We start from the raw sequence: 26,950 nt of genomic DNA, 5'->3' as shown, positions 1-26,950 counted from the left end.
TCCACAATTAGCCATTCGCCTCTGGGAAGTATCGTGGCCTCTTTGGATAATTTGTCAGCCTCGCTGTTATGTTCTCTGTAAATGTGTAGACAAGAGAAATGATTAAATGCTGCCTTGAGTGTATGTGCATCATATAATATATTGCTGAGAGTGTGTGTATGACATATAGTGGCATTATTGATCCAATTAACAACAGTCATTGAGTCCCCGTATATGTTAAGATTTGTATACTGATGTGTCAATGAGTAATGCATTAGATTTCGAATGGCCAAGAGCTCTGCATAATTATTTGATCCTCTGCCGAATCCCATTTTTACAAAATATCTATGGTGTTCATTGATATGCAGAACAAATCCACCCCCACATCCAGTTTGATTTGCTGCCCCATCGAAGAAGGCCCACGGGGTCGATTTATCGATAATGGGTTGTGGCTGTATCGTCCTGGTTCGAGTGGGGGGGGGTCAGGTAATTCTTGGTACGCGGCAACGATGTTTGCTTCTGTACGGGGCCAACACACAGCCTGATCCTCGAATATGACTCGATTCCGCGCTAACCAAATGTGCCAGGTTGCCACGAGGGGAAGGTTTAGGAGCTTGGAGCCCGGGTGGCAGTGATTCCAGGCAGTCCACGCACCCGAAATGTCATCCCCATTCCAGTTCCCCGTAATGCCAAGATGAGTGAAGATGTTGTTCCATAGGGTGTGAACTGCCGAGCAATGGAGGAAAATGTGGTCCGAAGTCTTTGATGCCGCTTTGCAGAATGAACACCAGGATGGTCCATAGATGGATCTGCGAGTAAGGTGTTCACCCGTGGGAATGATATTTTTGAGGACACACTAGAAAAATAACCTGGTGCGTGGAGGTGCATTCAGCTTCCAAATGATACGCCACCACGATGGCGATGGTTCAGGTCTTCTGTGAATAATAAGAGCGCTGTACCCAAATTTAGGTGTGTAGATACCATTGTCCGCTTTACATCAAATAAGTTCATCCAGTCCTTGTTTGATGCGGATATGGGATTCGTTTAATGCAAGAACATATTCACTCCATTCCTGATGCCACTGCAGTGGAAGTTCAAGTTGCTGAGCTGATTTCCAGGCTTGAGTGAACATGTCTGTGCGTTGTTGATCAGCAATATGAGCAAAATTCTGAATGTCTCGGTCATGAAGAAATGAAATGAGATCTCTGTTGAGTATGTGTCTGCCCCCACTATCAATCCATGGATCCAGGCCAATCCTGCCCAGCGTTCCATCGTTTATTCTCCATACTAGATTATCTTGGATGAGGGGAAGGGAGTGTATCAGGGCCTTCCATATTGATGAACATCCCTTCGTTGTCCAAGATGGTAATCTAGCCCAATCCAGAATATTCTGAGGCCAAATGTATTTGTGATAGGATACTTGTGCCCATAGATTTTGACTGGTTAATAGTGTCCATCCCATCTTAGCAGCAAGAGCCATAGCGAAGTCGGGGAGGTCTTTGAGACCCCAACCACCCCATTTTTTGGGCAAGGTGATTTTCTTCCAGCTTATCCATGCAAATATTCTTTTGTCCTGATTCCCATTCCAGAGGTATCGGTTGCACAACTGTTTCAATCGTCCCAGAATATTCCTCAGTATCCACGCAAGTGCCATCCAGAAGACCGGGGTAGCCTCTAAGACAGACTTAATGAGTACCAATCTGCCAGCCCTAGATAGGTATCTGAAGCTCCAGCCTGAGAGTCTTTTTTCCAATTTGGCAACCAACCACACCCAATCAGCAATTCTTTGACAAGTAGGCTTCAGTCTGAATCCCAAATATTTGAGACCTCTATCCAGAGGGAGAACATTATAGGGAAATACCTGAAGGGCTAGCTGGGATTCCTGTACCGAAGTGCGGGAGCATGTGATAGAGGATTTAGTCTGATTTGGAAGCATACCTGTAGCAGCAGAAAAAAGTAGAAGGATCTTTGAAAATGACCGAGAGTCTCGAACACTGCCATCAAGAAGGATAAGTACATCGTCCACGAAGAGCAGATGTGTGAGGAAACATAAATCGGATATGCGAAGGCCCCGAACATCTCCAGATCTCTTTGCAGAGTCTATGAGACGACTTAGGCCTTCCATGACCAGTAAGAAGAGCAGAGGAGAGAGGGGGCATCCCTGTCTCAGTCCCCTTTCGGAATGAAAAAAGGGTGAGGCCGAACCATTTATGAGGATGCTGAAAGTAGGGGAGGATATACAGGCCATGATCCATGAGATGTAGGAGTGAGGAAAGCCCAAGTGGATTAGGATCATTTTGATATAGAGCCAGCTGACCCTGTCAAATGCTTTTGAGAGGTCAATTTTGAGGAGGATGCCTTTTAGGTGCTTGGACCATATAGAATGTATAGCTTCTTGGGCCAGGCCTATGGCCTCATGAATCTGTCTAGATTCAAGGAAAGCAAATTGTTGTGGGGCAATGGACCTGGAGAGGATTGGTCTAAGACGATTTGCAATAGTCTTAGAGATGATTTTGTAGAGGCAATTGCACAAAGAGATAGGCCTGTAGTCATCAAAGGATTCAGGGGTATCAGTTTTTGGAATGAGAGCAATGAAGGTAGAATTGATGGCATGGTAGATGGATCCTGTGGCTCTGCTCTCCTCCACCACACTCAGCAGGTCCTGCCCCAGGACATCATAGAAGGCTAAATAAAATTCAATGGTCCATCCATCCGGGCCAGGGCTCTTATCTTTTTTGAACCACTTCAGTACTCCTTCCAGCTCCCCTGTCGAAACCGGATCATTTAGAGCCTCCACATCCTCTTCCTCAACAAATCTCGGGAAGTGATTTGCCACATTGATGATATCAGGTAGATTAACATCACGGGGACACTTGTAGAGTTCCCTGAAGTGGGAGGTGCCCAGATGAGCGAGCTTGTTAAAAGTGTCTGCTATTTCGCCATCTGGTGTGGGGAGCTTCCAGATAGTATTTGATACTTTCCTGCCCTTAGCAAAGCTATGAAAGAACTTCGTGTTATCATCCCCAGCTTGAATCCATAATGCCCTACTCCTCAATCTTATGGATTCCTCTCTCTCTTTGAGGATTTTTGCTTTTTGATTCTCCAATTCAATCAGCCTGCATTTATCTGCTGCTGTAATGAACCCCAACCCCCTTTCGTCGGTGAGAGAGCATAGTTCAGCTTCAATATGGGTTAGTTGTGCGATGTCTCGAGCCTATTTCTCCTTTGCCCATACAATAGATAGATGCTTAATTTCCGAGAGGTTTCTGCACAATCCTTTACCAAGTGTTTTTGATCCATTGATAGGGTGAGAGGACCAGTAATCAGATATCATCTTGATCTATGATGGGTCCTTCAGCCAGGTATGATTAAATTTGAAAGGTGCTTTGGGCTTTTTGAAGGGACCCTGAATCTCCAGGTATATTAGAGAGTGATCCGACCAACCCCCTGAGCCAACCCATTGTTTGTAATGTTGCAGTCGCTGAAGAAGTGTCTCCTTCATAAGGAATCTGTCAAGTCTACGGGCTAGTGCAGCATCCCCCACCCGTCTATTCCTCCAAGTGGGAAGAATTTTCTGCATGGGGATATCCACAAAGTTTGATTGTTCAAGCAGATTGGTCATGAAGTCTGTAATGGAGTCGATTTGTGCCGCCGATCCCCATGACTCCCTGTAACCCAGAGAGAAATTAAGGTCTCCTCCGATAACAACCCGGTCTTCGCCCATTATGGTAAGATGTAGAAGATTCTGCCAGAACGATTCTCTCTGGGTGCAGGGGGCATAAATATTGACTATGTGAAGGTTCATGCCAAGTTCAGCTGAGAATATGTCAAGCCCCAAATATCCTGATCCCCCCCAAGTCAAGTCCACCTTGATAGAGCGAGGGTTTATTCCAATGGCCAGGCCACCAGAACGGCCGACGGCATCAAGGGCAGAGTAGATCCAGCCAGGTGTCAAGGCTTGCATGGCTCGAGTAATCTGTTCTGCGGAATAGAGGGTCTCTTGTAGCATGATAATATCGATAGGATCAGATTCTATGAGTCGCTTCATGGCTAGTTTCTTGGAGGAACTAGCCAATCCTCTGCAATTGAAGGATAGGCACTTCATGGGGGAACACCTCTCGGGGTATGGCCTGCTCTAAGGACCCCGTCAATGGTGGATTGCCGACCTGATACAACCTCTGCCCCAGCTTGTTTAATGGCCTTTGAAAGATGTGATTTCCTCCCCCTGGTAGGCAAGGACCCAACATCTGGTACCGCAATTCCCATGCCCGAATGTCTGATGGGTGGCTCTTTGGCGAGGGACTTGGATCAGAGGAAATATGTATGAGGAGGGGAGGGTTCCGAGGGTGATAGGGGGGGCTAGCCAAAGGGGAGGAAGTGGTAATAATGGGTTCTGTGGTGCAAATGAGGGGGGGGATGATAATGCACAGTGAACCATGGAGGTCTGTGAGGTGGAGCCACATTCATTCATAACATCAAAAGAAGAAAATATGGGGGATGAAAGAGTACCCGAGACCGTACCAGCTTCTGCTGCCGAGCGAGCCCTGGTCCTTGGCGGAGAGGGTTGCCGCAATCCCGGATCGACCGCAGGTGAGGTTGTCGCTGGGGGCAGTCCCGAAGAGGTAGGTCGAGAGGTAATAGGAGATGTCGTTCTGGTTGGAGCCGGTGTAACCCTCGGAGATTCCTCTGCTTTCTTGATGAGTGGACAATCCTTGATGAGGTGCCCAACTTTGTGACATTGCCTACATCGGAAGGGGACACCTTCATAATCAAGGATCTGCACTCTGATACATCTTCCCCACTGTAGTGTAATCTGTTCTTCAAGTCCATCACGGGTGTCAAGATGGACCAATATACGCGCTAGGGTTCGGTTTCCAGATTCAACAAAGGTGCGATCGTAATCCAGGTATGTCCCCAGGGCATTCTCGATCCTAATGAAGACTTCCTCGGCCCAAAACTGCAGTGGGAGGCCTGGCAGGCGCACCCATATCGGTCCGGCTTCGATCTGTTCACGTTCTGGATCAAAAAGGGGGCTCCATCTCTTGAGGAGGACCGGGGCCATTTCAATATGCCAGTATCTGGCCAGAACCAGATTTGTGTGACTTTCCTTGGAGAAATGTAGGGAAAACCATCCTCTGGGGAGAACATGGACCACAGGAAGGTCGAATAGAACACCGCCCCAGATTTCCTTCACCCATTGTGTGAGCCGTTTCGCCGAGTATGCCCTGCCCCGGACATGCCCTACCAGAACAGTGTTGGCCATGTCCATGAGATCGCTGAGAGACTTAGATTCGTCGAACCTAATGGTGATGTCTTTAGCCGTAGCCTTTATGCACTTGGTCTTTTTTTTGCCGGTGCGAGGAGCCGACAGATGGTCGACCAAGGGATTAGATATACCGTCCAGAGATGAGGGTTTTGCGGGCTTGATTTTAACAGCAGGAGTTTTGAAGCAGCTGGAAGGACGGGTTTCCGAAGACGATGGAATTGCTGCAGCTGGAAGGACGGGTTTCCGAAGATGATGGAATTGTTGCAGGGGGTACCGGTGGGGGGGGAGAGGGCGCCGAAAGGAGAGGGTGGGAGAGCGGATCAAATGAGGGTGAAGGGGGAGTGTGTGAAGCCAGAAAATGAAGAGAGCCCGGCGAGAGCGGGGGCACCTCAAAATGCGGAGAATCGATAGGGTTCGATCCTGCAATAGTCTGAGGAGTGCAGTGAGCGGGCAGCGAGACGGTGGGCGGGTACTGCGGCAGATCCGGTGCATTCGTTGATGAGGAAGGTGCGAACTGTGAGCAAGCAGCGAAACTAGGGTTCCCAAATATAACCTTGTCCGGTGTAGGTTCCTCCGAGTAGTCCACCGCCTCTAGCTCCATAATGTCTGCCATAACTGTCTCCTGAACGGCGACCGAAAGCGACGGGTGGAGAATCCAATGGTGGAGCTGATGCTTGAGTGACCCTGAGCAAGTGACCGCAACGGTGATGCTGTGCGATAATTGAAGAAACCCTAGCCGCGTCGATGCTGCAGTCAATCTCGGTGTAACCCTTTAGTCGAGACCTTCACGTGTGCGCGCCATCAGAGCCTCCTCCCTAACTTCGAAATGATTTCGTGTTTTGTCTAGTTATTTTGCTAGAGTAGGAGTAATGGAATCATCTTGCAGTTCAATGAATTCCAACAGGGCTTCCATGGGGGAGCGATGTCTCCATCCTCTGTAGGAACAAGGTACTTTAATGAATAAACATGGTGTATACATTCTCTCCTTGTTTTTACAGATAATTTATATGCTACAAACACGTATATGCTACAAAAAGATAATTTATATGCTTCTACACATGGAATGATGATGAGGGGATGCTCAATGTTGCAGGTAATGCTAGATTTAATTATCTTGTTCATCAGTTGTAAGGAACTTATATCTATGTTTTTATCTCTTGTATATGTTATTTCTATAATATGGTACACTATCCCATCATGCAATTCTTGTCATGTGTGCATTCTGACAAGATATTGATATTAATCAGAGTAACTAATCACATACATAAGTACTACTCTGATGGGACCAACCCTTGAGCCTGTGGGTTAACAAGTCTTAAGTGATAATTAACAAACAGATAACAATCACTACAACTTTGATTAACACTAAACAAATGATTAGCATAGATATTTGTTTTGGCTTGATGGCGTGTTTAATTTTTGTGTACGATGGTACGTGAGAGGACACTTGTCCTTGCTCTTAGTCTTCACACTCCCGCTCTTTGACTATACTCCTCTACCCCGCATTCATTCACCACTTTGGCACTTGGCCTTGCTCTAATCACGACGAGGGTTTTCTGTTAGTTTGTCTGTGACTGTGCTGAGGGTCATCGATGGTATTCGGTCTGCAATTGGGTTCTTCTGTCAGTGACTTGGCAGCTTTTCTTGCCCTTCCTGCTATGCTGCTTGGTTGGTTTCACCTGGGTTCGGTGTGGATGGCTCTGCTAGTTTCCTTAGAGGGTTTCCTCTGTCCTGAAACTATTTGGTTCTCTGTATGCCTTCATTGTATATTTATTTGTTTGCTTTCTCATTCATGCTTTTGGTTAACTAAGGTTTTCTCTGAATTGTCTTCTTGTAGGTTGTGGTCACAATGGACCGGTTCCTCGGCTCTGCTTAGCAAGGTAAGCCCTTTGTTCTCTGATACATTTATTTTCCTCACTTTTTATTTTTACTGAGGGTCACTGCTTCTTTTGAGCAGGAGTTCCCCTCTGTGGCTACGACCTGGTTGTGGTTTCTTCGAACTGACACTGACCACTCTTCCGGTAAGTTTACAAACCCTCCTTCCTACTATTATTTTCTTTTCTCCCTCGAGTTCTATGATCTCAACTTCTAACACACTTGGTTAGTTGTGACTGCAGGTGTTTGGTGGCTCGGGATGGCCGCTTCCACGACTGTCATTGTCTGGTGAATCTGGTAGGGTCACTCCTCGTCACTGTTATATGTCTCGGTTTTATTTCATTCAATTGTTGTTTTAGCACTTTGGTTTTTGGTAGTTTTTGGCCTCTAAGAGCCTCGCTCTCTGGTTGTTGTTGGCCGCTTTTGGTTACACCCCTTGTATTTTGTTTATATTGTTCTCGTAGTCCTGTATATTGTAAGGGTTTCAAACCCTATAACTGTAGTGGGTGGTCTCTAACGAGACTCGTCCCAACTCGGCAATGGTTATTTAGATATCTTTTATTTTTGTAACTTAAACTTCTACTTGTCTATTAATTAAAAAAGGAAAAACTTTTGGTTGTATGGCTATGGGTTACCTGAATATACTATGCAATTGTATTTAAGCTGAGACTATCAATTCTGTAGAGGCTTCTCCGTGTTGTTTTTCAGTCCTTTGTAGGCTTGGAATTTGATTGTTGTCTGGAACTTTATTTTCACTATTTGCTCATAGAACTCCTTGTTTTGGAAAAGGAAAAGAAAAAATACCCCACTTTTTTTCTGCCAATACACACTATAATTATATGGAAGGGTCTCACAGTTGCTGTTAATGAATTCGTAACTCTGTCCTGGTCGATATATATAGTAACTTCATAGAAAGGAATAATGGTTAAATGTAAACGAAATTCATCTCGTTGTTTTGTTAAATGCACAATAGTTAAATGGAAAGAGAAATAATAGAGGCTGTAAGTAGATACAAATGGTTTGCACAGAATGAAATTCTTATTTGCTTTCTTCTCTTTTTTCTCTCACATACCAACCCTTACAAAATATGATTTTCCTTCTTTTGTACTTTTCCAAGTCAGTTTCTCAAAACTGCTCACGGTTACATTGGTAGTTACATAGTTGTGAAAACTGTTTTGTGTTTTCTTGCTCTATTGAAAGAAATATATGTTTGTTTCTTTTTAACGAAGACACTGTTAATTTCAAAAAAGAAAAATCAATAAAGAAAGTGGTTGTAATAACCTTCCCCTAACCATGATGTTCCTAATTACCATTTAACTAAATAATTAAAAATGAAAGTTCTTAAATGTTTTTTTAACCAACTACTGAAAGTGAAAATAAACAATAAGTGTAAGCTTGTTCCTCCTAGTTGAGACCAAACACCCCAACCATGATACCCTCAGCTGGATGCTCCTGCAATAGGCTCCCAGGGTAAGAAAAATTCATGGCTCCGGTCCATGATCTCCTCAACTGAATAACCTGCCTGCTGTATTTGTCCGGCATCAAGCCAGGAACTGTCCTCAATGGGACGGGTTCTTCCACTTGAAAAGATATTGTTGGTACTCCTTCTGCCGAGTTCACTTGGCCACCTGAGTGTCGAGGATCCTCTCGATCTCATGGGCTGAGCTGAAGGCATTTGCCTCATCCAAGTGTCTCTTCCTTCTTGTGTGTCCTATGTAAACCGTGCCGAACTGTCGACTTTAGAACTGGCAGTATATGCAAACAAGTCTGACATGTTGAAGATGGGCGATATGCCTATCCCTGGAGGCAACTGTAATTCATAAGCATTGGCTGAAAATTTACTAAGAATTTTACAAGGGCCAATCTTCTTATATTTCAGTTTGTTGTATTCACCCCTAGGAAACCGTTCTCTGCATAAGTGTGTGAGGACTTCATCCCCCACATTAAACTATACCTCTCACCATTTTAGATCTGCCCGCTGCTTATACTTTTGACTGTTGTCCTACAACTTCATCTTTACCTACTCGTGTAGGTCATTCATTGCTTTGGCGAAATCTTCCCCATCAACACTCTGTCTTTCTTGCTGTCCTAGATCTTGTATATCATGCACTTTATGAGGATGCATGCCATATAAGATCTGGAAAGGACTGTATCTGTGTTGCGATTGGGTGAGTCGTTGTAAGCGAACTCCGCCTGGGAAAGTATACGATCCCACATCCGTGAATTTTCCGTGATCAAGCTTCGTAGTAGGTTTCCCAAGCTCCTATTTACCACCTCTATTTGCCTGTCGATTTGTGGGTGATAAGCAGAGCTGAAACTTAACTATGTGTCCATATTTTTCCACAAGGTACGCCAAAATTGTCTGGTAAATTTCATGTCCCTATTGAAAACAATGGACTTAGGTAGGTTGTGTAGCCTGACTATCTCCGTGAAAAACAAGTGGGCCACGTGAGTGGCATCGCTGGTTTTTTTACAAGGGATGAAATGTGCCATTTTTTAGAACCGGTCTACTACCACCATCACAGAATCGTAACCCCACTACATTATTGGTAGACCCAAGACAAAGTCCAAGCTGACTGAGTCCCATGGTCTACTCAGAATAGGTAGTAGTGTGTAGAGTCCTGTATTTTGACTGTGTCCTTTCACCAACTGACACACTTTACATCTGGTTACAAATCTCTGTACATCCCTTCCCATGCTTGGCTAGTAACAAAAATGGATGAGCTAATCTAAGGTCTTATCAATGCTGAAATGTCTAGCTAGACCTCCACTGTGCTTCTCCTTGATGATGTTCTCCCTCATCGAACAGTCAAGAATGCATAGCTGTCCCCCTTTAAATAACAACTTCTCCTGTCCAACCACGGACTATTATTCCTCAACAAAGGATTTTTGCAGGCTTCATAAGCCTCCTTGAAATCCGCATCTGTCTGATACAAGTCTATCAAGTGTTCGAATCCCAACACTCGTATCGCGCTCTCCTGTAAGAGCAAAGCTCTTCTATTCAATGCATCTGCTACCTTCTTGGCTTGTCCACTAATATGCTTCAAGACAAACGTGAAACTCTACAAGTACTCAACCCACTTTGCATGTTTGTGGTTCAGCATATGCTACTACATAACGTACTATAGTGCAGAATTATCAGAAAACAAAACAAACTCATTCCCCAGCAAATAGTGTCTCCAATGCTTCAATACTTGGACGACAACATAGAAATCCTTGTCATAAGATGAGTACTTCTGCCTGCTTTTTTTTAGTTTTTCGCTGAAATAAGCAACAGGTTTTTCTTCCTGGCTGAGTACGACCCCAATGGCTGTATCACTGGCATCACAGTGAACCTAGAAAAGCTTGTTAAAATCTGGCAATCTCAGGACTGGTATTTCTGTAATATTCTTCTTCAGCATTTAAAAGCTTTTCTTTGTTCCCTCAGTCCAACGGAAAGGTTGACTTGCCGTTTTTATAGTATCCAACATAGGTGCGCAGATCTCACTAAAATTCCTTATAAATTTACAATAAAAACTTGCCAACCCATGAAAACTACGTACCTCAAACAAACATTTTGGGGATGGCCAGCTAACGATAGCTGCAATTTTCTCTGAGTCCATCTTCAACTCATTTTCTGAATCACAAAACCCAAATTAACTAATTCTCTTTGAAGAAAAGAATATTTTTTCGGATTTATCAACAACTTGTTTTACTTTAACTTCTCCAACACACTTCGAACATGTCGAAAATGTTCTTCTCTGGTTTTGCTGAAATCAGTATATCATCAAGATATACAATCACAAACTTCCTGATGAGTTCTTTCAACATATCATTCATCAAACGCATAAAATTACTAGGGGCATTACTCAATCCAAATGGCATTACCAGCCACTCATACAGTCCTTCATTGGTTTGTCTTCCATTCATCCCCTTCCCTGATTCGAATCTGGTGTTAACCACTCTTCAGATTAATTTTCAAGAAATATGCTACCCCGCTCAAACAGTGCATCATGTCATCCATCCGCGGTAATGGAAATTGGTACCTGATGGTAATATTATTGATGGCTCTTGAATATGTGCACATCTGCCATTCTCCTTCTTTCTTGGGGGCTAAAACTGTTAGGACTACACAAGGACTTAGACTCTCCCTTATCAACCCCTTATCCAGCAACTCCTGTACCTGTTTTCTAATCTCCTTATTGTCTTTAGGACTCATTTGGCACGCTGCCTTATTTGGAAAACTAGCTCCAGGTACAAAGTCTATGTGATGACTGATACTTTTCTTAGGAGGAAATTTATTTGGTAAATCGTCCACCACAATGTCATTGAATTCCTACAACATTTTCTGAATTTCTGCAGGTAAATCAGAAATTTCTGTGTGCAACAACACAGTTCTTCGCCTTCTCACAATAGCATAGTTCACTTCATTATCTTCATTCTGCTTCAAAAACTATTTTCCACCCATTAATAACAATTTTTTGCGCTTGTTTCTGCTGCTTCCTCCTCCTTGATGGGCACAAGCGTGTGTTTAATCCCATCCTTGACAAACTTGTAACAGTTTGTCTATCTGTCGTGAACTACCTTCCGGTCATACTTCCATGGCCTTCCTAGCAGTATATGGCATACGTACATCGGCATAATGTCACAAATAACCCTATCCTTATACTTGCCTATATGGAACTCAACTTCACACTGCTATAGCTGATGGCCTTTCTGCAACCACGATACCTTGTAGGGAGTGGGGTGCTTCAGCCGCTTCAAACCCAACTTCTCCACCATCTCTGTGGCAACCAGATTATCCGTACTCCCACTGTCGATAATCAGCTTGCAGCATTTTCCGTGTGACTTACAAACTGTCCAGAATAATGCCTTCCTTTGAGTTTGTTCAACTGTCTCCTTTGCTGGTTTCAGCAATACTTTATTCAGAACTAAGGCTTCCCCTGTTTCCGGCACATTCTCTACTTCCTGGGGTGGTGCCTCTGCTTCCTATGGCTGTGCAACATACGTTTCTCTTTGACCAGCTTGTTCCTCTTCAGGACACTCAAAAGACCTGTGCCCCCACTTGTGGCACTTGTAGCACTGATAGGCAGCTCCTCTACCCCTACCATTTCCCCTTCCTCACTGATATGGCCTTCCTCCTCTAGTGTTGTCTCCTTTTTCTTCTATCCTCGAAGTCTTGGAACTGTTGCCCTCTTCACTATTGTTGGCAGTTCGTCCTCTACCATAGGATTGTCCTCTCCCTTTACCAGTTCCTCATCCTCTCCTGGAATTTTGTTTCCTTATGATCTTCTCCTCTGCCTTCATGGCACTTTGGTATGCTTCCTCTATGTTCTTTGGAGAGAGAATGCTTATCTCATCCAATATTTCCAGCCTTAGGCCATTCACATACCTGGCTGTCTTTTCTGGGGTGTCTTCCATGTAACCAGCTCTCAAATTCACCTGGTAGAATTCTTCAGTATATTCTTTCACCATCATTCCTCTCTGCTTAAAATTCTGCAGTTGTCGATGCAAGGAAATCTGGTAATCTTTGGGCAAAAATCTGCCCTTCATCTTGGCTACCATTCTTGTTCATTTCTTAATTGGAAACTTATTCAACCGCCTTCTTTCTGCTTGGACACTGTCCCACCACAAGGCTGCATGTCCTTTTAGCTTGGTTGCAGTGAATTTAACTCTCCGATCTTCGCTGACCTCTTCACATTCGAAATACTTGTCCAACTCGCTAATTCAGTCTAACAGTACTTCTGTGGACAAGCTACCATTGTAATTTGGAATTTATGTCTTAGGCTTGCTGCTAGCCAACAGGACTGACCTCAACAATATGATTTTAGGTCCTTCCTCATCTGATCCATTTGTCGCAACTACAACTTCTTCTTCGTTGTCATCTCCTACCTCCAGATCCCTTCTCCTTCCTACTTCAACTGCCTCCAAACGGGCACTAAGGATCCTAATCTCTTCCCGTAATCCTTCCTCTGCTACTCTCCGAGCACCTCTTCCACGACCTCGTCTTCCAACTTCCATTTCTCAGGAAAACTCCAAATCTTGCTCTGATACCACAATATGATGGGACTAGCCCTTGAGCTTGTGGGTTAACAAGTCTTAAGTGATAATTAACAAATGGATAACAATCAATACAACTTTAATTAACACTAAACAAATGATTAGTGTAGATATTTGTTTTGGCTTATGGTGCGTTTAATTTTTGTGTACGATGGTAGGTGAGAGGACACTTGTCCTTGCTCTTGGTCTTCACACTCCCGTGCTTCAACTATACTCCTCTACCGCTCATTCATTCACCACTTTGGAACTTGGCCTTTCTCTGCTCACGACGAGGGTTTTCTGTTAGTTTGTCTATGACTGTGCTGAGGGTTATCGATGGTATTTGGTCCGCAACTAGGTTCTTCTACCAGTGACTTGGCAGCTTCGCTTGCCCTTCCCGTTGTGCTGCTCGGTAGGTTTCACCTGGGTTTGGTGTGGATGGCTCTGCTAGTTTCCTTAGAGGGTTTCCTCTGTCCTGAAATTATTTGGTTCTTTGTATGCCCTCACTGTATATTTATTTGTTTGCTTGCTCATTCGTGCTTCTGGTTAACTGAGGTTTTCTCTGCGTTGTCTTCTTATAGATTGCGGTCATAAGGGACCCGTTCCTTGGCTCTGCTTAGCAAGGTAAGTCCTCTATTCTCTGATACATTTCTTTTCCTCACTTTTTCATTTTTACTAAGGCTAGCTACTCCTTGTGAGTAGGGGTTCCCCTCTCTGGCTGCGACCTGGTTGTGGTTTCTTGGAGCCAACACTGACCACTCTTCCGGTAAGTTTACAAACCATCCTTCTTGTTATTATTTGCTTTTCTCCCTCGAGTTCTATGAGCTCAACACTTGGTTGGTTGTGACTGCAGGTGGATGGTGGCTTGGTATGGCCGCTTCCGCGACTGTCGATGTCTGGTGAATCTAGTAGAGCCGCTCCTCGTCACTGTTATATGTCTCAGTTTTATTTCGTTTGATTGTGGTTCCAGCACTTTGGTTTCTAATAGTTGTTGTGCTCTGAGAGCCTCGCTCTCTAGTTGCTGTTGGCCGCCTTTGGCTACGCCCCTTGTATCTTGTTTATATTGTTCTCGAAATTCCTGTATATTGTAAGGGTTTCAAACCCTGGAACTATAGTGGGTGGTCTCTAACGAGACTCGTCCCAACTCGGCAATGGCTATTCAAATATCTTTTCTTTTTGTAACTTAAATTTCTGCTTGTCTATTAATTAAAAGAGGAAAAACATTTCGTTGTATGGCTATGGGTTACCTAAATATACTATGCAATTGTATTTAAGCTGAGACTGTCGATTCTGTAGAGGCTTCTTCGTGTTTTTTTTTCGTACCTTGTAGGCTTGGAATTTGATTATTGTCTGGAACTTTATTTTCGCTCTGCTTGTAGAACTCCTTGTTTTGGAAAAGGGAAAGAAAAAATACTCCACTTTGTTTTCTGTCAATGCACACTATAATTATATGGAAGGGTCTCACAGTTGCTGTCAATGAATTTGTAACTCTGTCTTGGTCGATATACATAGTAAATTCATAGAAAGGAATAATGGTTAACTGTAAATGAAATTCATCTCTCTGTTTTGTTAAATGCACAGTAGTTAAATTGAAAGAGAAATAATAGAGGTTGTAAGTAGATACAGATGGTTTGCACAGAATGAAATTCTTATTTACTTTCTTCTCTTTTGTCTCTCACATACCAAACCTTACAAAATATGATTTTCCTTCTTTTTTACTTTTTCAAGTCAGTTTCTCACAACTGCTCATGGTTACATTAGTAATTACATAGTTGTGAAAACTGTTTTTTTGTTTTCTTGCTCTGTTGAAAGAAATATATGTTTGTTTCTTTTTAACGAAGACACTGTTAATTTCGAAAAATAAAAATAAATAAAGAAAGTGGCTGTAACATCATTCCCATAACCATGATGTTCCTAATTACCATTTAACTAAATAATTAAAATGCAAGTTCTTAAATGTTGTTTTAACCAACTACTGAAAGTGAAACTAAACAATAAGTGTAAACTTGTTCCTCCTAGCTGAGACCAAACACCCCAACCATGATACCCTCAGCTGGATGCTCCTGCATCATACTCTGACTCATGTGGCTACAGTTCTAACAGTAAAAATTATTGACCGCATTGAACTGACTAAATTCTTACATAAGCAGACACTAAATTGAGAGCTTCTCATGTCCTGCCAAGGCAGATAATATGGACATCTTGTGTTGTATATCTATTGTGAGGTCATGTCCATGGATTTTAAGCATTTTCTCTCATGGAACTGTTGGCCTCATCAATAATCCTTGTCCTATGTCTCCAAACAAATTTTGAATTTTTGTGGAAATTTTTTCTGCTTCTTGTATCCAGTAATAATCTCTTGCCTCAAGTTATTGGTATCTGTTATTTGGCGGTTTGATTGATGAGCCATTACATTCTATATTCCTCTACATTCATTGAAATGTCTTCCTGATCAATCATTATTTCCCTATGTCACCAAAACAATATTGAATGTTTGTCGAAATTGTTCACACTCATTGGTTCTATCTGGTCATTATATCTTGCTTTTGATTACTGGCATCTATTATTGGCCTGTTGGAGAGACCATTCATTCTTATCCTGTATTCCTTTGCATTTCAAATCGGTTCAAGTTTTGGCATTATTGCTTTGTCCGATATCCATCCTGTGGCTATATTTTTGTATGAAACCTTGATGTTTTTTAGAGTTGTTATGACTCCTCCATCTGGGTTCCCGCAGGATTCTTGCCATATTTTGGCTTGCATAACACAAAAATTTTTCATACCTTTGATTTAAACATACCCATCTCTACTATTTCATGGATGTTCTCATTTTTTAAAAAAAAATTTCCAAATGTGTTTTGCAATACCTTTCTTACTAGATAATACAGGTTACCACTACCACGTAAATCAAATTAAGTTGAAATTTCAACCATGGTTTCATTTTTTTATTTTCACTTCCCTAGTAAGTTGTGGTAATGAATTCAGTTAATGATGAACGAGAAATAATCAGATGAAACTCTGCCTTTGTCTATTCTTAAATTACCTTCCAAGGTAATTTAAAGGAAATATTGACAAGTATACTAGTAGCATTCAATTTGTCAGATTTATTCAGAATTTTCAGATGATTTATTATTTATTATATATGGCTGATTGATACTCAACATTACCATTTACCAGATGTCTAGCAAACAAATTTTCATCCATTTAGTCAACAATTAAATTTGGATCAATGAGATGTAATCTACAAATGAGATCTATGAAGAATCAGTGGGAATAATTAGAATTTTGGATCAATGAGATGTAATCTACAAATGATATCTATGAAGAATCAATGGGAATAATTAAGATAAAATTCTAGGTTTTCCTCTAGCTTCGAAGGCTAAATGACACTTTGTCAAGTATTTCAATCTAATGTAGTAGAATTTATTAAATGATAGCATTTTGAGTTTGCTGGATACTATTTAATTTGTTATGCATTGCTATACTTACCACTACACACGATGAATTGCTTCTCTTTACCACACATGTTATAGAAGATCGTTCAACGTGCCTTTAAAGAACATGGAATCTTGCCAACATTTTAAGATGTTTGGGGATGGGTTCAACTTGCCGAAGAAGAATCATATAGAGAAGAGCAGCATGGTTCTTCAATTGCATTTTTTTAATGTCAAGATCCTAAGGTTTTCTCTTTTGTTATTGTTTTTGTACTTAGCTAGTTGCACTACAATTTTCCAGCACAACTAAATTATTAGTGTCTCTGGTTGATACTATATGTGCTTCATCTTTATTATATTTTATGACATGAATTGTCTTGTAATTTCATTTTATTTTATTGTATTCTTTACTAACAATTGCCTCATTGTAGCTCCTCCCCCTTCCCTTTGGGCAATGATAATCAATATCTATTGATGTTTGCCCCATAATCTTCCAACAACATTTTTCAATGCCACTAATCGAGAGGAAAATTTTCCACCCTTCAGCTTCTTAAATTCAAATCAACTTGAACTCTTTCTTGGATTAATGTTCAGGGCATTAGGAATAACCGACATACAGGAAAAAATGTTGATCAGTAGCCTCCATTGCTTGAAAGCTTTTAATAATTTTGTTGAAAGGGCAGCGTCTGTCTGTGAATATAAATCCAAGTGGTTAGATACAGGTTTTCTAAAAATAGTTTAATTTTCAAAATTCTATTGTTATTCTGGTGCTTAGGGTTTTGAATTATAATTTCGCATTGAATCAAATAACTAAAAGTTCAACCTGTCCTGTATTTTCCTTTACTGAATCTACAATATATACACTTCACTGGCATAAATTATAATATGAATGAAGTTCTGGCATTACATATTGGATCTATCCAATTCAATTAATTCAATTCTCAAATCCTTTAATTACTTTCTAATAACTTATGAAAACAGCTACAAGTTGCAGTGAACATTTCTACATAAAAAAATATTTTAAAAACAACTGTGAAAAGTGAATTGCTTAATTTCTTTTAATTTTTGTACATAATGGTGAATGCATCAATACATTTTATTTTATTTTATTATTAAAACCAGATATCTATTACAAATCCATAAATTAAATATCAAATATTTATAAATCATCATCATTATTATTATTTTTAGTTTTATCCTTAAAATATAGATATTTTACCATGACAACAAGAAAACACAAAGTGCATAACTCCCCAAAGGTTTTGAATATGTACATTGAATATTGTGAAAATAAACTTTGAATATGTACAGTGAATATTGTGAAAATAAACTTTGAATGTGTGCAGTAAATGTTGTGAAAATCTAACAAATAGATATAAGGTTTAGTATAAACATGTGGAATATTTGAAGATGGTATTGAAAACAGTCGTATTAGATTTGATAAATAAATTCATGTTTTGAATATGCAAAACATTTGAAGATAGATTGGACAAAAATTATATGAAATATGTATAAGTCTGATATTTAAGTGTAACTATATGTTTTATTTTATATGGACCTGAAAGTATAAACATTGCAGGTCTTTTATGTAATTTTATTTTTATAGCTTAAAATTGCATTGCAGAATTTTCAATGTGACATATATATGGAATATATCACCCCTAAATTGTAATTATTAATAATTATTTTTATTAGTTTATAATAATATTGCAAAATTTCAATGTGACAAATACATGGACTATATCACATCTAAATTGTAATCATCTATCAATTCTTAAAGCCTTATATATCAAGTTAGGGGTGGGGAGGTTTCAAAAATATTGCAATTACAATGTATTGATAAAATATCAAATTGTATAAGACAACAAAAGGGGTGGAGGGGTTAGCTTTGCAAAGAAATGGATCATGTTTTGAAATGTCACGAACAGGTTCATTGTGACATGTGGATATTGCAATTAAAGGTTAGCCACAAGACCATTGTGACCTAGACTTGGTGATGGACGTACAAGCAAGCAAAGATTGTTGATTTAGAGCTTTCATCAATAACAATAAGTGAAATTGTATATGATTATGTAACTACACATTATATAAAGTAGTGTTGGATTTTGGCATGCCTAACCTAAAATCTTTTTTATCATACTTTATGTTCAATAGATTGAAATGTTTGCTAGTATCTCTAAAATCTTACATACCCATCATTATTTCATGGATGTTATACATTTTTCCTTTTCCAGAGTAGTGTGTCATACCTTTATGTATGCCAAGTAGTGGATATTTTTATTAGGAGATAAATTAGATTCAGTCAAATTTGAATCATCATTTAATTATTTTATTTTCACTTCCCAATAAATTTTGGTAATGAATTTTACAAATGATGAATAAGAAATACTTGGATGAAACTATTGTTGTTTTGTTCTTAATTCTAAGGTAATTCAAAGGAAATATTGGTAGGTGTCTTAACTTAATGTAGCAGCATTTAGTTTTTAGGTTAACTTCTTAAGTATTTAACCAAAGACAACATATATATATATATATATATATATATATATATATATATATATATATATATATATAGTAAAGAAGTAATTATATTCTATTAATAGTATAAATTAATATAAATAAATTCATATCAAATATTTGCAAGCTAAAAATTTAGCCTTAAATAGTGAACATGTGTATTTATATTGGGAAAATCCTTAAACAAAGGGAAATAACCCACTCAAACATAAAAAGAGCATCTATCTCAATCCACCACTAAATTCATCATACAAATTATTATAGTTACCACAATCCTTAGAAATCACAAATTTGGATCCTTTTCCCCATCTCTTTGCCATCTACTATTTCACTAGATATATACAATAGGGTTGCTTGCCTTGGTCATTTCATCAATGGGAAAGTGCTCATCATGCTTGTTTTGTTCTTGATTTAGGGGTCTCATTAATTCAAAAGTAGATTTTTTTTCCTTCAACTAATTTATAAATGAGAGTCTTATAGCCCACTCGCTTTGCCAACATGGATTCTCTATGGAAATTAACTTCTGATCTTTATTTTTTTGTCATGTACAAGGATCTTTGTTCTTGGAATGGACACAATGTCTCCATTCTCAATGAAGGCTAGTTCCAAAAGCTTCTAATGGTATGTGCAAGTTCAAATGAGGGTCCATTTAGAGATAATCCACTATGCCTGCCCATTTCCACCAACAAGAATCTCTATGTAGATAATATAATTAGTTCTTTATTTCATATTTGATACTTATGCAAGAAATGTCATTGGGTGGGGAGATTTCTAATCATCTATCAATTCTTAAAGCCTTATATATCAAGCTAGGGGTGGGGATGTTTAAAAAATATTGCAATTACAATGTATTGATAAAAATATCAAATTGTGTAAGATAACGAAAGGGATGGAGGGGTTAGCTTTGCAATGAGATGGATCATGATTTGAAATGTTCGTAAGTTAGGGGTGGGGAGGTTTCAAAAATATTGCAATCACAATGTATTGATAAAAATATCAAATTGTGTAAGATAACGAAAGGGATGGAGGGATTAGCTTTTTAATGATATGGATCATGATTTGAAATGTCACGAACAGGTCCATTGTGACATGTGGATATTGCAATTAAAGTTTTGCCACAAGACCATTGTGACCTAGACTTGGTGACAGCGTACAAGCAAGCAAAGATTGTTGATTTAGAGCTTTCATTAATAACAATAAGTGAAACTCTATATAATTATGTAACTACACATTATATAAAGTAGTGTTGGATTTTGGCATGCCTAGCCTAAAATATTTTTTATCATACTTTATGTACAATAGATTGGAATGTTTTCTAGTAACTCTAAAATCTATCATACCCATCATTATTTCATAGATGTTATACATTTTTCCTTTTCCAAAGTAGTGTGTCATACCTTTATGCATGCTGAGTAGTGGAGATTTTCACTCTGACATAAATTAGATTCAGTGAAATTTGAATAATGGTTTAATTCTTTTATTTTCACTTCCCAGTAAATTCTAGTAATGAATTTTACAAATGATGAATAAGAAATACTTGCATGAAACTCTTGTTGTTTTGTTCTTAATTCTAAGGTAATTAAAAGGAATTATCGGTGGGTGTCTTAACCTAATGTAGTAACATTCAGTTTTTAGATTAGTCCATCAATAAAAATAAGTGAAATTGTATATAATTATGTAGCTACACATTATATAAATTAGTGTTGGATTTTGGCATGACTAAACTAAAACCTTTTCTATCTTTTTTTTTCCCGGGGAAAAAATCGTAATTTTCATTATAGAGGAAAATTACATGTTGTGGATGCCATTGGCATATGCAGAATCGAGTGACCAAAGTCATCTGTAAGAAGAAAGGTCTGTAATTGTCTATACAAAAAACCCAGAAGTGGGTATACTGTCATATGGTTGTATGCATATACATATATTTACAAATATTTCAAAAATTTATAAAAAATTCATCATCAGTGAATCATTGTTCAGTTGTCATAAGATAAAAACTAAATAAGTTAGGGCCTATCAGCCCTCTGCAAGTCCTTATCAATATATGGCATGTGCTAGAACTGGTAGTTCTGCTCTTGTCTTTCCTCACGAATCATCCATTCCCCTTTGGGATGGTGCATTGCCTCTTAGAAATCTGATCCACAAGTTGGTTGCACTCCCTATAAATATGAGAACATGAGATCTGATCAAAATGAGATTTTAAAAACAATGCATCATCCAATATGTTCCTGAGTGTGTGAACATGGCATGTAGTAATGTAGCTGAACCAATTTATGATAATCTTAGAGTCCCCAAAGATTTGTATTTGTCGATAGTTTTTGTTTAATGCAAAGTATAAAAGATGTCAAAGTGTAAGGAGCTCAACAAAGTTGTTTGTGCCAGCCCCCAAGCCCATACAAATATGGAAGATATGTGTCTCGGATAAGTGTAATAAAATGCCTCCTCCACACCCCTGGTCTTGTGCCAACCGTCAAAATAGGCCCATGGGTGAGCTCGGTTAATGACCTCCAAGATGATTGTATGAATCGAGGCAGTCTATTCATCATATGGAATTTCATTATAGTTGTTGCAGATTTTCAGGATAATGAGAGGTCGTCGAATTTGTTTGCTGTGAAAAATGATTTTGTTCCTACAGATCCATGTATGCTAGCACATAATTAATGGGAGATTGTAGGCGTTCATGGTAGGAGCAGTGATCCACCAACTATTCCATGCAATCAATATACTATTTCCTTCGCATCGTTGATTTATATTTAGCATTTGTTGCACCTGTTCCCAGAGCTGTTTAGTGATGGTGCATGATAGGAACAAATGATAGTTTGATTCTCCATGCAACATAATACACACCAGGATGGGCCCTGGAAGGAACGTTTTCTAAGATTTGTTCCAGATGGAGTCTTGTCCATGATTATGTTCCACATCAGAAGATGAGTGCATGGTGGGCCTTTCAGCTTCCATAACAAACATCACTAGCTTTCCAAAGAGATGGGCTTATGGGCAACATGTATGATAGGATAAAATTATTTTGGTGAATAAGCCCCCTTCACCGCAGGAGCCCATATTAGTTCATCCTCATCATCCCTGAGCCTAAAATGAGATTATTTTAAGGCATTAATGTATTTCCTCCATTTCATACACCATTGATCTAGTATGTCAAGATCTTCAACAGATAGCCAAGCTTGTTGAAAGATAGATGTATTAAAACGGTCCCCGATCTATGTAATGGATACCACAACTCTATAATTTAGGAATTCTGTCAGATCAGGAGGAAGATTATATAGATTGCCACAACCAATCAATGGGTCAACCCCCACACAGATGGCTAGATCGTTGCCAATATGCCAAGTAAGACCACTTCTTATAATGGGAAGGGTGTGTAAAACAGCTTTCCAAATCACTGATGTACCATGCTTGTTCCAAGTAGGTAGCTGAATCCAATCCATAATAGTACAAGGCTAGATGTATTTGTAGGTGACCACATCCATCCATTGGCTTTTTTGTTTTAGGAGAAGCCATCCTAATTTGGCTGCAAGTTCCTGAGCAAAAGCAGAGAGATTATTGAGGCCCCAACCCCCCCATTTTTTGGGTGCTGAAATTCTACTCCATTTAACCCAGGCAAAAGCTTTCCCTTCCTTGTGCCCTCTCCATAAGAAATGGCAGCGTAATATTTGTATCCGGGATAAGATACCTTGAGGTATTCAAGCAAGAGACATCCAAAAGATGAGGTGGCTTCTAGGATTGATTTTATAAGCACTAGTCATCCTGCTCTAGATAGTAACCGATGGCTCCAATTGTTCAATATTCTTTCAACCTTGGCAACTAACCAGGTCTAGTCAACAATTTTGTATCCATAAGATTTAATCTTGAAGCCCAAGTATTTCAATCCATCCTCTAGTTGTATTCTTTGGAAAGGGAATTTAAGATGTGTAAGACAGGATTCTTGTGGGGAGCAAGTAGATAGGGTGATGGTGGATTTGGGCTCATTAATTTCCATCCCAGTCACAGAGAAGAATAAGTGCAACACCTCAGAGAGAGTGTTATTGTCTTGAATGCCTCCATTGAGGAAAATCATAATATCATCCACAAAAAGCAAGTGTGTAAGAGTGCATTGATCCGTGATCTTGAGTCCCTTAAGCCTCCCAGATCTTTTTTCCGATGAGATCAGCCTGCTTAATCCTTCCATAACAATTAGGAAAAGCAGCAGGGATAGTGGGCATCCCTATTTGATACCTCGTTCTGCATGGAAAAAATTGGAGGCCGATCCATTAATTATAGTATCGAAAGAGATAGATGTAATACCACACATAATCGATCTAATGAAAGAAATGGGGAAGCCCAGATGAGTAAGAATCATCCTTATGAAAAGCCAGATGACTCTATCAAAATCTTTTGAGAGGTCTATTTTAAGGATGACACCTTTCAGATTCTTTTGTTTGATGGAATGGAGGGCCTCTTGGGTTGTGCCAATGGCCTCATGTATCTGACGATTATAGAAAAAGGAAAATTGTTCAAACATATATTGTCTGATAGAATCAGCTTCATACGATTGGAAATAATCTTGGTAATAATCTTCTAAATGAAATTGCAGAGGGAGATGGGTCAGAAGTCACTGAAAGATAGAGGGGAGTCCGTCTTTGGAATCAGTGCAATATAGGTGGAGTTTATGGCTTCATGCATTCTACCAGATGAACAGCACTCCTTGATCAACTTGAGTAGGTCCAAGCCAATAATGTTGAAAAGGGTTAGATAGAATTCCACAGACTATCTGTCCGGCCCCGTAATTTTGTCTTTCTTGAATCACTTCAAGGTAGCTTCCAGTTCCCCCATGGTAACTAGTTTGATAACATCCTCTTCAGAGTCATGATCCACAAATCTATGGAAATGTTCCGCAATACGAATAATGTCTGCTAGTGTTGTACCAGGTGGAGATTTTAATAACTGCTTGAATTATGTGTTTCCCATATGCAACAGCTGATTATAGGTATTGGTTGTCTACCCCTGTTCTGTGGGCATCTAGAAAATAGCATTGCAGGCCCTTCTTCCATTGGAAAATTTATGAAATAATTTGGTGTTGCCATCCCCAGTTTGTAGCCAATTGCTCTGCTTCAGAGCCTCCATGTCTGTTCCTGATCCAACATAATCTTGGATTTCTGGGCCTCCAATCCTGTTAAGTGTAGTTTAGCTTCAATGGAGGTATACCCTCAGCCTTGGTCATCTGTTAGTGAATCCGACTGACTTTCAATATCGCTAAGGGTCTTATCCTCCATGGCCTTTTTCCCTTTCGCGCAGTCAATAGAAAGTCTTTTAAGGTACACCAGATTACGACAAAATCCTTTGGCCATACCTTGCTCATTTGTTAGGGGATGATCTCTCCAGTAATCTAAAACCAAACTGAGATATTCAGGGTCCTTTAACCAGACCGAGTTAAACTTAAAGGGATCCCTAGCATTTTTTGTGGAGCCATCCAATTCTAGATAGATAGGGGTATGATTTGAAATCCCTCATGAGCCCACCCATTATCTGTAATTTGTGAGGGTCACTATCAAGTCTTCATGAATGGGAAACCAATCCAATCTCCTCCCTAGTGATGCATCTCTTGTCCTTATGTTGTGCCAAGTATGCCTCTTTTTGTTCATGGGGATATCAATAAGGCGGTATTGCTCCAAAAGCAATCCCAATTGATCTTTGAGTGGATCCAACTGTGAATGATGTCCCTAGGATTCTTCATGGCCAATGGTGAAATTTAGGTCTCCACCCATTATATAGAGTGGTCTATGAGGGGGTTCCCAAGTAACTTATGCCAGAATTCTAGTTTGCTATGATTGGGGGAATATATATTCATAATGCGAGATTCCTGCCTAGTTCAGCAGAGAAGATATCCATGCCCAAGAACCCATGACCACCCCAGGTAGAGATAATCTTGATGGTAAAATTGTTAACCCCAAGATATATTCCCCCCGTATTCCCCCCGATCGCTATGGTTAAGTACAATCTTATATATGGGTTGTGACTTGTTTCGTATGGGATTGATTGTTTACTGTCTAGGTTATGAATGGAAATATGAACAATAATCAGACTTTATATTCCTTAATCTTTGTTGCCACGGAGATATCTTTTTCTTTTGATTGATGTGTCCCAAATGAGAGAGAATGCTCCTCTATATATACAATACAGTGGAGTTGAGGGGACGTGACTTTTGATCTTCTTAAGCTAACATATAGTGGAGGCCGACTTAAATAATTTAAATGAGAGAAACATAAATTCAAAATTCCACTTCTACTTATCCAATTGATTTTGGTCCTCTCGAAAAGAAGAATTCAATTCCACAATTATATTCCCTAAAGGATCTGTTCAAAGTGGAATTTGGCCCTATTTTCCATTTTTAACAAAAATAACCATCAATATTTTTTTCTATCATTTTGGGCTAAATTCACAATAGTATGTTAAAAAGTGCCATTTCAATGTCTGGAAATTAGGATATATAAATGTGAGATATATAGTCTACATATTTTGATTATATCCTTTTCAAATCTAAGATTTTTAGGCTACATGTTAATTGTTTGAACTTCGAAATTTGAATAAATTCTTGAATGGACTTTGTAAAGACTTGGTTGGGTTCCCAAGTCCCAAAAAAAGTAAGGGTAGTTGTGAGGGCATGATAATTAAGGAGTGTTGGGGCATGCACAGGAATAAAAAGGCATGCTAACACATGCCATACAATTTCATTGCATGTTGAGGAGTGTTAGAAAGTGCCAAAACATTAGAAGGGACAACTAGGTCAAAATGAATGGAAATGGACGAATAAGAGCATGTGTCAAGGAGTGTCAATTGATTCCAAGTGTCTCAAGGATAAAGTGTATTAGGAGAAGGTCAGAATAATACTTGGAGGAAATCCTATGGTTATAATAGGGGGTTGGACAAAGCAATTTCAGACAAAGGGAGACTTTGGGTTGGGCACAACATTTTTTTTTCCAATGACTTGGTTGGGTTCCCAAGTCACAAGAAAAGTAAGGCTATCTATGAGGGAATGAATGTTAGGGAGTACGAAGGTGTGTCGGGGAATATCAAGAAGTACTAGCACATGCTAGATGGTTCCAAGGTATTATAGGCATGCCAATATGTTTTAGGTGCCAGGGTGTGGCGTGAATGCATGCTAGGGAGTGTGAGGATGAAGTGCCAAGGAAACACAAGGGAGCACCAGTTTCAAATGCATGGAAATGAAGTGTCAGTGAGTTCCAGGTGTGTTAAGGAGGGAGTGACAAGGTATGATAGGTAGTTCCAAGGCATGCTAGAATTCTAGGTAAGCATATCAAGATGTGTCAAGTGTCAAGGTGTGCCAATGTGTGATAAGGAGTATTCGGGAGTACCAAGGAAACACAAGGGAGCACTAGGTAAAAATGCATCGAAATGAATGAATAAGAGTGATAGGTCACTCTCATTAATAGAATTGACAGAGCTTGATTATGTATTAAATAATATAGTTCCTACACACACTAGTGGAACTTTATTTAAAGGAAATTTTCTAGATAATAAACCTAATAGAGATGAATCATGTGTTGACTCATAGGAAAACTATATTCTTATGACTTGAGGGAAATGGTACACACTAATTAATTCTTAATAAATTGACTAACTATTATAACCACTATGACCTTGGACACATAATGAAAAAGACTCCATAACAATGGTCTTAAATCATTATATTTTGACAAAAAATATAGTACCAGGTACATAACGTCATCAAAAACTCATTGGAATGATAAATGATGATGAATATTCTTTGACCATCACCAAAAGTAACCAAAAAGAGCATTGGTGAGGGTTAATAAAAGATCGTCACTAGAAGTGTCACCAAAGAGTGA

At 39.5% G+C, this 26,950-nt stretch overlaps 2 protein-coding genes across 2 annotated transcripts; both read right to left on the bottom strand.

Moving 5' to 3' along the window:
- Nucleotides 1-976: 976 nt before the first annotated feature.
- LOC149229107 (uncharacterized) lies at nt 977-2,104 on the bottom strand. The gene has a single exon (XM_089380955.1). The coding sequence runs from the start codon at nt 2,102-2,104 to the stop codon at nt 977-979; it is 1,128 nt and encodes a 375-aa protein (XP_089237081.1).
- Nucleotides 2,105-3,319: 1,215 nt separating this feature from the next.
- LOC149229106 (uncharacterized) lies at nt 3,320-5,242 on the bottom strand. Its single transcript, XM_089380954.1, has 2 exons — nt 4,489-5,242; nt 3,320-3,960 (listed from the first exon to the last, which is right to left on the bottom strand). Exons 1-2 carry the CDS (start codon nt 5,240-5,242, stop codon nt 3,320-3,322), a joined length of 1,395 nt encoding a protein of 464 aa, XP_089237080.1.
- Between the last annotated feature and the right edge of the window lie 21,708 nt (nt 5,243-26,950).

The sequence above is a fragment of the Pinus tabuliformis genome, chromosome J (assembly GCF_031772625.1).
Source record: "Pinus tabuliformis cultivar Carrire ecotype Pingquan chromosome J, CPIR1, whole genome shotgun sequence".
Lineage (NCBI taxonomy): Eukaryota > Viridiplantae > Streptophyta > Pinopsida > Pinales > Pinaceae > Pinus > Pinus tabuliformis.
This window is presented reverse-complemented; position numbering and strand designations above follow the sequence as displayed.

Bases quoted from the DNA above. Each gene is read 5' to 3' on its own strand.
- LOC149229107 (XM_089380955.1), bottom strand. From the start codon at position 2,104: ATGGAAGGCCTAAGTCGTCTCATAGACTCTGCAAAGAGATCTGGAGAT.
- LOC149229106 (XM_089380954.1), bottom strand. From the start codon at position 5,242: ATGGCCAACACTGTTCTGGTAGGGCATGTCCGGGGCAGGGCATACTCG. The intron at 3,961-4,488 runs GTACTCTTTCAT...TCTATTCCGCAG, and splicing joins AGAAGCTGGTACGGTCTCGG to AACAGATTACTCGAGCCATG.